Below are 11444 nucleotides of genomic sequence, written 5' to 3'. Positions count from 1 at the left end.
CCCCTACCTTGTTTTAGATCAAATTACTGTATTATATATGGTACCAAAGAATGTCTTTAAATCAATTATTGAATGATAATTTATTGATAATATATTTTTTAAAAAGTTATTCATTTAAGTTTCAAAGATTCTATTAAATTCATTACAAAATATGTTTTATTTTTGAATTTTTCTATTTGATAGGAATCAAGAGATTTTAAATAAATTTGTTAGGTGGTGTGACAAATTAATTCACACACAATTATCTCACACATTTGTTTTCAATTAAAGAGTTTTTTTATTATTATAATTTTTAAACACGCAACTACTCCACTTTTTATGGTTAAAAATTAACTAAAGATTTATACCAAATTTTTAGTAAAAAAAAATAAAAAACTAGTCATACTAAACAATCTTCTCACACAAATCATCTGAATGATTTGGCATCAGTGTTGACACCGGAAAATGAAAAAATTTATAATTAATGAGAAGGTGACAATTTAGGATTGGGTGATACAACGACATATGGATGCGAGAGCCAATGTCAATATAGATACCACATCATTTAGATGGTATATTAAATAAAAAAATTTATTCCATATAAATAGCATAACTCCAGAAAGACAAACCAAATTACAACATCTCATCTAACAATTAATTAATCAAACATAATTAGAAAATTCAAATCAAATCACGTGGCCACAAAAAAAAACACAATTCCCAATTCTCTCTTCTTTATATATATTTATATATATATATATAATAAATAAACCTATCTAAACACTAGTTAGACAACAAGGTCTTCATTCTTTTCTTTCATCTCCCAAACTCTCTCACCTTCACCGCTTAACCACCACCATGGCTTCTCATGACTCCTCCATTCATAAGCTTGAATCCCCTCTTCTTGAAAACACCACCACCACCACTACAACAAAACCACTCCGGCAACCCAAGAAGGAGGAAGCAAACAATTAGAAACCATCCTCACAAACACCTCCATCCCTTTTCTCCCTCGTTACTCCAAAGCCTCAACCTTTGAGATGAAGCTCCTTCTCCATCTCGCCGCTCCTGCTGTCATGGTCTACATGATCAACTACCTCATGTCCATGTCCACCCAAATCTTTTCCGGCCATCTCGGCAATCTTGAACTCGCCGCCGCCTCTCTCGGCAACACTGGCATCCAAATCTTTGCTTATGGTCTCATGGTACGTATATATATATATCATCATCATCCTTATTTTCAACACTTACCTTGATATAATAATAATAATAATAATAATAATAATATATATATTCAAATAGCTTGGCATGGGAAGCGCAGTGGAGACGTTGTGCGGGCAAGCATACGGCGCACACAAGTATGAAATGCTCGGTGTTTATCTACAAAGATCAACAGTGCTGTTGACGGCCACTGGAATTCCTCTGGCCATCATTTACGCTTTCTCTTATCCGATATTGATTTTGCTCGGCCAATCACCGGCCATCGCCTCAGCAGCGTCAGTGTTTGTCTATGGTTTGATCCCTCAAATCTTCGCTTATGCTGTCAACTTTCCAATTCAGAAGTTTCTCCAAGCTCAGAGTATTGTTGCACCAAGTGCTTATATATCTGGTGCCACACTTGTTCTTCATCTTCTTTTGAGTTGGTTAGCAGTGTACAAGCTTGGACTTGGATTGGTAGGAGCTTCATTGGTGTTGAGTTTATCATGGTGGATCATTGTTGGTGCTCAGTTTGTTTATATTGTGACTAGTGAGAGGTGTAAGTATACTTGGGATGGGTTTACTTGGCAGGCATTTTCTGGTCTTTGGGGATTCCTTAAGCTCTCAGCAGCATCTGCTGTTATGCTTTGCTTAGAGACTTGGTATTTTCAGGTCTTGGTTCTCATTGCTGGTCTTCTTCCCAATCCTGAATTGGCTCTTGATTCTCTATCAGTTTGGTAATTAAGAACATTCAATTTAATTTAAGTTTAAAGAATTTGCATTTATTTTGTTCTTGAACTTGTTAGTTTCTTGTCCTTTCTTTCATTATTATGTATTTATTTTTATCATCTAAACAATTTGTGTATTCTTTCTTGGCCAGCATGACAATATCAGGTTGGGTGTTCATGATTTCGGTTGGATTTAATGCTGCTGCAAGGTACGTAGTGATTGACTTTTAGTTTATCTTATTTTATATTAGTTTTAGGATTAATTTAAAGTTGATTTTTTATTTTTTAATTTTAATTTTAATTTTTATAGTGTGAGAGTGAGTAATGAGCTTGGAGCTGGGCATCCAAAATCAGCAGCGTTCTCAGTTGTGGTAGTGACTGGAATGTCATTTGTGATATCAGTAGTGTTGGCGATTGTGATTCTTTGTTTAAGAGATGTTATTAGTTATGCATTCACTGAAGGTGAAACTGTTGCTCATGCTGTCTCTGATCTATGTCCATTGCTTGCCATCACTCTTATCCTTAATGGTATCCAACCTGTTTTATCTGGTTAGTATCTCTCTCTCTCTCTCTCTCTCTCTTTCTTCTTTTTAATTTTTTTTATAATATGTCAAACCCATCGCAAACGAATACACTGTTTAAGCTCTTGGTATTAAAAAAATTATAATACCTAAATTGATCTCTCTATAATAATCTTTCTACTCAGAAATGTTCAGAAGTAGCTTCTATTTTTAAAAATGGTTCTACTTAATTCTTTCTACTCTAAAATAGATCAATTATTGACTGTATTTTTTCAAAAGTAGAGGGAATAGATGAGAAGAGATTAACGGTAGAAAGATTAAATTGGGTCATTTTCAAAAATAGAGGGATTAGTGGGGTGTATTTTTGAGTAGAGAGACAAAAAAAAAAGATAAAAAAATAGAAAGACTAATTTGGATATTATACCTTAAAAAAATAAAATTAAATTTATTTTTCAAATAAAATAATAATCAACTCAATTGAAAAATAAATTAAGAAGTTATGATTGATAGTTTCAATTGATGATATAATACTTTAGATCTTTTATGCTTGATTGTAAATTTGTGTTTAGTGATTTATTTTGAACTTCCAACTTTATTTGTGGGAGTTAATCATTTGATTTTAAAAAAGTTAGAAAAACAAATGGTAAGTAGAGTGAGAGTAGTTGGGGGTTGGGTGGGGGTTGAATTGAGGGAAATCTCAGGTTGAGTAGAACCCCCAGATGGTGGTTGGAGCGGTATGTATCTTTATATATATATATATATATATATTAAATGTGAAAGGAAGGACCACCTGGTACTGATCTTAACGTATGCGCTGCAGTCTGCTGCAGATCAGATCAAATAATAATACAATAGAATAATAATAATAATAATAATAATAATATATTCAAATTTTGAAAGGTTAATGACAAAGAAACAAACAAACAAGAATTTTCAAAGAAGACGGAAGTATAAAGTGGGAAATTTTGTTTTGAATATTTGAACATGGTTGAGAGTTGGATTAGATTCTTTGATTATATTTTTGAATGGAGTAGGTGTGGCTGTTGGGTGTGGATGGCAAGCGTTTGTGGCTTATGTTAATGTTGGATGTTATTACCTTGTTGGTGTTCCTGTTTGGTTATCTGCTTGGTTTCAAGTTTGGATTAGGAGCTAAGGTGAGTTATTATCAGTTTTTTTGTTATGATTAATAAGGGATTAAAAAAGGTTCATTAATAATATTTGATGGTGGTCTTAATTAATGGTAACAGGGATTATGGGGTGGTATGATTGGAGGAACATTCATGCAGACTTTGATTTTACTGTGGGTTACTTTCAGGACAGATTGGAACAAAGAGGTATGTGCTGTAAATTAGCTATGATTATGTCTTATTAGATCATGATATTTTAATTTTATGCTTTTGTTTTGTAGTGTAGTCTTTTTATTTTATTTTATTCTGTTTAGTTTTCATTTTCATGTGTAATGCTTTTTATTTAAAAGATTATTTAAATATCTGAATTAGCTGAAAAACAATATAAAACTTCCATCCTAACCCTCCTCCCTCATTCATAAGTCCAGCATTCTAATTTTACTTATAATTCATCCATAAAAGAAGCATTTATTATTAATTTTTTTAAAGTTATCTTAATATTTAAATTTTTTTAAAAATTTAACATAAAAGAATAAATATGAAAATATAAATTATAGGTAATTTTAGAAAAATAAAAAATTATGTGAAATAACCCATTTTTTTTTTATGTGAGATTCAGTTATTCACAACAGATAAAAAAAAACGGAGGAGTATTTTTAAAGCTTTTTAAAAATTTTTGAAATTATTATTCACGGAAGCCATGAACTAATTGTCACTTCCGTTAGGGTATGTATATCATCTGTATCTCTTTTAATGATGAGGTTTAGTGGATAAATTAACCTAGAAGTTTAATTTCATCACTAACCACCAAATGAAGTAATGATTCATTTTTTGGTTTTTCCGGAAAAGCCTCATGTGACTGTGACCCTTTTCTTTTTCTCTCTCTCTCTCCGTCTTTTCAATTTTTGACTGAGCATGAATAAAGTCTATTTGTCTTATTAAGGTGTTCACCGATGGGTCATAGAAATTAACCAGTAAAAAGAAAGAATAATGCTATGATGAGGTGTCGAAAATGTGACTTTTTAGATTTTGACAGGGTAAAACTTTGGATGATATCTTGATGATAAGCATTTTTAATTATCTAATGTTGCAATTGCATTTATGGATCATGTGGTGTTGATTTGGTCCGCAGGTTGATGAAGCCATGAAGAGGCTTGATAAATGGGATGACCAGAAAGAGACACTGAGTATTGAATGAAGAAACGGAGGGAGTGTTGTTAGTTACAATTTTTGTTTTTGAATAATTGGATTTTTTTTTTTTTTTAAATTGTATGTATGAATTCTATGGAAAATTTTCGATTTTAGGCTTTATGTTTATAACATATATGCTATTAGCTATCATGAGTTTCCAAGTAAAACAATCAAAGTAATTAAATAGAGAACAAGTACAGTAGGATAAGAGAAAAAAAAAATTCTTGTTTTGCTTAATTTTACTGTCCATGTAAACCATTGACATATTTTGTATTCTTTAATTAATTAATTAATTAATTATAATAAAAATGGATAAACCATGAACTCTCATCCATGAATTGACAAAAAGTAAAATCGAGAAATTCAAATCCTCGATTTTACTGTTTAAAAATATATATATATATATCACTCTCTTGTTGTAAAAACTTCTACAATGAATAGTGTAACTAATTCCTCATTAACCAGCAACAGTTGGCTGAGTGTACCAATGTGACCAGCAAACTCAAGAGGAAGCTTTATATTTACAATATGGAAAACATATGGAAATGTACTAGCATGTATGCCTTAAAACAATTGGTGTTATCCTGATCAGAGAGAAAAAAAAAATTAATTAATTAAATGAGGGTTAAGAATTAGTTACAAATTCCATGGTCATGTGTTAATTCAATCTGTTTGCATGTCCTTTTTACCCAAAATGAGGAGCTCTATGCTTCAGTATCTGCCTGCATGATCTGATATTCAACAAAAGAAACTCAGATTTAGTATGTGTAAAATATGATGGCAACCAAGCTAACATGAAACTTAAAGAAAAAAAACATGAAGAAAAGGGAGGAACTAAGTGATGATATGAAACATAACGTGTCTAATGATGCGGTCATTTTGTTGATTTCATGTGACCACAACACAGGGTCACTGTTCTTGGGTAAGGAATCCTGGAGTTGGCTTTTGTCTCGCAGCCATTGTTCGGCTTTATTGCATTCATTGAAGACCTGTGATTTGAAAATGAATATCACAATGTTAATTGGCGAATATTGTGTTTTTTTCTATGGTTATTGCAGCTTAATTATAGGACTTACAGCGTCTCGTTCATATGTTGTCAATGATTCTACAGCCAACCTGTTGTCTACTATACATTGCAAAAGCTCCCTTTTTGCTTGAGGTCTAGCTTCTTCGTCTTTGAATCGGTTGACCACGGGATCCACCAGCTGTTATTAATTAAAATCCAACACAACAAAGTGATTTATGAGACCGAAGAAAGTAAAACTATAAAAAAAAAAAGTCATGGAATAGTACAGTTTCTTGATAAAGGAATATAGGTGAAATGATTTGAGCAAAGATAAGAGTAGAATGCAACTCTACAATGCCTCAGGAAAGAATAAAATAAATATATTAGTTATGATCTAAGTGAAACAATAAATGCATTGCAGATTATAAACCACCTTCAGCTCTTCAAAGCCTACTCTGTAAACCATGAAGAACGAGCACTAGTTATGATCTAAAAGAAACAGTAAATGTGATTCAGTTTATAACTCACTTTCTTGATAATGGAATATAGGTGAAATTATATGAACAAAGAACGCCATAAGTAGAATACTACTAGTTACAATCTAGGAGAAACAATAAATAAGATGGAGCGTATATTTGACCTTCTTCAGCTCTAGCAGTTTACCGGTGTAGACATTTTCTGTTTCATCACCCCCTTCATCATAGAGCCATTCTTCTGTTTGTTGGAGGCTCTTAGAAATTCCTTCTCTTTCTGATTCAGTTGCAAAGATACGGTATCTCTCCAAAAGCTAGTGGCATAATGGAGGCAATAAATATTTGGCCTATAAAAGGCCTAAAAAGAAATGAACTCTCTCAACAATACCTTGTTGCGAACTTCATAAACATAAGCTTCCAGTTCATTTTTTCTTTCTTTAGTTTGTTCAACAAGCTTGTCCTGATGAGCTAGATTCATCTCGAGCAACTGAGCTTCAGATAACTCAGCAGGGGTCATTCCACCATACAAAGTCATAGAAACCGGTATGTCAAGCCTTCTAGAAGGCCTTCCTTTAATTTGACCATCAACCTGTAAGATACCGGCAATGAATTTGACTACAATGATAGTTTGGCAGGATAGCGAAACAGAATAATATTATTACTTCAACTTTGCTTAAATGCAAAGGGATGCAATTTTTTATCCAACAAGCATTTCTAAATAGAATAACAATTTTAGCGCGGCTAATTCATGCCCTTCAATACTTGAAGTAGATCAGGTATTATAACGTTTCTTTTTTACAAGTTTGACTAGTAGCAAGAATATACTTGTCTCATCACAACATATTAACAACGAGCAATGCAAATATTGAAAAGCACTAAACTATCACAAACACAAGATGTCTGAAAAACTAAATGCATAGAATTACAGGTAGTTTAGTCATGCATAGAAGCTGAATGGCAAATGGAGGGAGAAATAAATATAGCTTCTGGCAGTCATTGTGAAGTAAAGATACTTGGGTACAAGAACTAAAAAATAGAACTTGGCAAAGACTTACAGCTGGTTCAGACTTGTCAGATGTTCTAATCTCAATAACATGTCCAGGTTCTGCATTATATGAATTTGAGCAACTTGTATCACTTGAAACTGGATCTTTGGTGTCATCTTCATTCAACTAAGGAGTTGAGGAATGCCAATTCAGAGGTTTTCATAACAAATTGGGGCAAAAAACAACTCTAAAAGTAATAATTACTGTTGCACTTACTAAAGCCGTTGAGTCCAGAGTAACAATTCCACTAATATCTAGAAGAATTCTAACTGTGACTACGGAATCCTTACCATCAGATGTCGGAACAGGGCCAACCTGCAAGAACCAAAACAAAGAGTCAAAAGGTTGCCCATAGATAACCATATATTGAACTGGGCCACATCATCAGTAGATCATACAACATATTACTGAAACGTGGCCACTATAACAAGAAATCTATATTAGCATCTAAACGGGAGCTACATTAGTCCTAGGAAATATATGCCAGCTTAAGTAATTTAAGAAGATTAAACAGATCCTGTACACGTAGACATACAAAGAATGAAGTAATTTTCTGAGAAGCATCAAGTGGCTGTCCATTTTTATCAGCATAAAACGCATGCAGATTGAATTCGCCTCTTCGGAGAGAAACACTGAGATCTCTAATACTTGCAAGAGGCTCTCCTTTTGAGACAAGTGCCTTGTCGAAAATCATAGAAACATGGCCGGCTTCCAACCCAAAACCTACAGAGTAAGGCAACAAGTCACACACCTGCAGAGAAAGATACCAAAATTGCATCAATTTTGTAGCTATGGATCAAGAGTAAATCAAAAGAGAACATAGAAGCACCATGGAAACACACAATGCTGTACAAAATCAATTGCGGCTGACCTTATAGTTCTTCGATTTGAACAAAGGGGTAAGCTTAGCACACTGAAGCGCACAGCCACGGGCGACACATTCGCTCGCGTTGAGCGTTCGGCTTGGTTCTTTACCGAAGAACGAGGACAAAATTCTCGTGATCGCCGGGATCCTTGACGCAGAACCGACAAGCTCCACAGATTGCACTTCATCGACCACCACGCCGGCGTCTGACAGAGCATTCCTGCACTGGAACAGCACCTTCTCCAGCAACCCAGATGCCAGCCTCTCGAATTCCTCTCGCTTGATAAACCCTTTCACGTCCTTGTCGTCCATCAAGCATTCAATGCTCATCGAAGCCTCCGCGTTCGCGCTCAAGACCTTCTTCACCTTTTCGCACTCTGCCTTCAGCCGAATGCTAGCCTTTGCATTCGAAGAAACATCGATCTTATACTCGTCCTCAAACTGTTTGCTAAAATGCTTGAAAAGAATCTCATCAAAACCACGCCCGCCGAGCCGGCGATCGGAGGCGTGCGAGAGAACACGCAAACCACCACTATCGAAGACCACGACGGAGACCTGGGTGTCGCAATGGCCGACATCGACGAAGACGACACGGATCTCGCCGTCGGAGAAGTCGGTCTTGTAGATGCCGTATCCCAATGCCGTCGCCGTCGTGTCATGGATCAAACGAAGCGGTTTCAAGCCTGCGATCTGAGCCGCATGGAGATAAGCTCGACGCCCGAGTTGATCGGTGAATGAGGGCACGGAGATGACGCAGTCGGAGACAGGGGTTCCAAGGGATCGTTCAGAGATAAGCTTCAGATGAGAGAGCAACATCGCAAGAAGATGAACAGGGGTGAGAGTGATTTCACGATTGAGAAACGAGACACGATGTTGGCTCCGGGGTTGGGAGAGGAGGAGATCCTTGATGTCGGAGAAGGTGGAGGAGGGGTAGAGGAGAGAAGAGGCGGAGGAGCCGATGAGACGCTGCTTGTCGGAAAAAGAGATGCAAGAGGGGGTCTCGCGCTTGGACTCATCGTTGAGGAGGACGTCAATGGTGCCATGTCGGACGGTGGCGATCACGCAAGTGTCGTTGCCGACATCGAATCCGACGACGCTCATGGTAGCGGCGGCGATGATGGTCGGAGAGTTCGTCGGAGACGAAGTAGAAGGGAGGGGGAGGGAGTGATCGTGGGAATGGGAGAGGGAGAGAGGGAAACGAGGGCGGGAAAGAGATGTGGGCCCGACGCGTGGAACATTCTCGAGCTTTTATTGATTCGGATCCGGATCTGGAATTCAGTCCAAACCGATCCGATAAGGTCTGCTGTGAAAAGTGAAAATTTGTGCCAATTATTTAGTTTGTTCAGGATGCCAGTAAAAGAAGATTGAAATTATTTTTAAAAAAATATAAATAATAAATTGGTAAAGATGTGGTTTTCCTGATTATTTTAAATAAATAAATATATAAATTACTAATTTCTTGAAAAAAATAACAGACGGATACAGAAAAATAAAAAATGTATAAAAATAAAAAAATAGATAACAAACACACAAAGCTTTCTTGATTATTAGTAGAAAAAGTGTGCATATGGTTTATTTATTCGTAAATGTGAAGGATAAATCACACTTCTTTTTTTGTCATGCGGTTTTGAAGGTGAGTGATCAATTGTGTTTGGTGTAAAAAAAACAAAAAAGGTAAATCATAATTTATTAAAGAAGAGATAAAAACAGTAGGGATTAAAAGAAGCATTAACTAAATAAAGAGATGAACATAGCTCAAAACAATACACAACTAATGCAAAACATTCACTAATGGGTTAAGAACTTAAGACCAAGAAAAAGCTAAGGGCCCGCATCTTGATCATCAATATGAACACCTTCTTCAACGGAAGCTAAGGGCCCAACAAAACCAAAACTCTGACTAATGAGAAAAATAGAATCTTCCGATTTACTTAAATTTAAATGTTTGATTCATTAATTTTTATTTTTTACACTTTTAATCTATAGTTTCTGGCTCTAGACTCTGGTTACTAAAATTTGGTACTCACATGAATTCAATCTAGAATCTCAGAATTTTTATCCCGTAGAACTCGGTTCTGTGATAACAGAATCAAAACGTGGTTCATTTTTAGCCATTGATTTATAAATTTTATTATTTTTTATTATATAATTTAAGAATATATTAATAATTATCTTAAAAGATCCATGTTTTTTACCTTGGAAATTATTAAATCAAGACAATTCAATCGATGAGATTGGATTCTATAATAACTATATTCCGTGGGATCATTTCAAAGAATCTCAAAAGTCAAAACTGAGGCACTTAAAAGTTCTTTATTCTAGATGTGTTTTTAGAATATATGGTTAAAGAAAAGATAGCTGCATATCCAATTACTACATCCATATGTTATTTTAGTTCTAATTAAAATTGATTATGCATGACTTAAACTAGGGGATTTAATGATAACTATCAAATATAACTTTGACTTATTGTTCACTTCTCCTGATGCATTGCATTCTCAGGTAGTTCTATTCAATCTCAATTATGTTATATAACTTATATTGCATTATATATTTGTTCATATTCTCCAACTCTATATGTATGTACTGCATGTCATTGTTCATGTTCCTACATTTGTAATCTGTTTTTTTTTAAAAAAAAATAAAAAAAAATTATTACTCTTTCAACCGTTTGCATCAAGATAAACAAAAATAACAAAAATGATAAAAGGATCAATGGAAGACTAATTCTTGTTATCTACTTAGTCAATGTATCATCATGTTGGTTTGTGTCATTCACTTGGCCAAAGAAACAAATACATGAAGCCAATCTATTAAGCATGATATCTATTTAAATGCATGATTTCATAATTCATATGGTTCTATATAACTACATCCATTTGATTACCAAAAATTCTAATAAAAATGAGTTGCTTGAACACATCCTTCTCTTATTCAAAGGCTGATAAAGAGGACCAAGAAGAGGTCAATCACAGGAAAGCACAGTTCTTGATTAAGAAGGTGATGGAAGAGGCTGAATCAAGGAGGAAGAGGAGGATCATTTTGCAATTAAAAAGATTAAGATTCAAGGTGAGAAAGATATGTCATGTATTTGTTGATCATTCAACAACTTAATTGAACAAGTATGTTATTTTATGTTAAGGTCAGCCGTGGTTCTTTAAAAAACATGACCTTTTCAACCAATTTGAATTAGTGGGAGTCCTTGTACTCTCTCTTTTACCCTTTTATTTTTATTTTTATTATTATTATTATTATTATCATTATTATTTTGTGTATCAAACATTATATATATTTTTTTGGGTTTAGGGAAA

General features: G+C 34.5%; 2 protein-coding genes across 3 annotated transcripts; one reads left to right on the top strand and one right to left on the bottom strand.

Moving 5' to 3' along the window:
* The first annotated feature begins 763 nt into the window (after positions 1-763).
* LOC120276911 (protein DETOXIFICATION 40-like) lies at positions 764-4893 on the top strand. The gene is given in 8 exon segments (XM_039283646.1): positions 764-1184; positions 1282-1913; positions 2057-2113; positions 2215-2453; positions 3460-3539; positions 3541-3579; positions 3673-3759; positions 4685-4893. Coding segments are annotated over 8 exon segments (1365 nt in total). The 5' UTR covers positions 764-1019; the 3' UTR covers positions 4751-4893.
* Positions 4894-5160: 267 nt separating this feature from the next.
* On the bottom strand, positions 5161-9329 carry LOC120276909 (heat shock 70 kDa protein 16-like). Of its 2 annotated transcripts, XM_039283643.1 has the most exons (9): positions 8140-9329; positions 7804-8019; positions 7485-7583; positions 7278-7394; positions 6611-6811; positions 6390-6536; positions 5820-5948; positions 5602-5732; positions 5161-5474 (listed from the first exon to the last, which is right to left on the bottom strand). In XM_039283643.1, exons 1-9 carry the CDS (start codon positions 9232-9234, stop codon positions 5429-5431), a joined length of 2181 nt encoding a protein of 726 aa, XP_039139577.1. In that variant the 5' UTR covers positions 9235-9329; the 3' UTR covers positions 5161-5428. The 2 variants fall into 2 exon arrangements, with proteins under 2 accessions (XP_039139577.1, XP_039139578.1); XM_039283644.1 differs by lacking the exons at positions 5161-5474; positions 5602-5732 and having other exon boundaries at positions 5842-5948; positions 6390-6499.
* Between the last annotated feature and the right edge of the window lie 2115 nt (positions 9330-11444).

The sequence above is a fragment of the Dioscorea cayenensis genome, chromosome 15 (genome assembly GCF_009730915.1).
Source record: "Dioscorea cayenensis subsp. rotundata cultivar TDr96_F1 chromosome 15, TDr96_F1_v2_PseudoChromosome.rev07_lg8_w22 25.fasta, whole genome shotgun sequence".
NCBI lineage: Eukaryota > Viridiplantae > Streptophyta > Magnoliopsida > Dioscoreales > Dioscoreaceae > Dioscorea > Dioscorea cayenensis.
The sequence above is the reverse complement of the archived record's forward strand: the minus strand, read 5'-3'. Positions and strand labels throughout refer to the sequence as shown.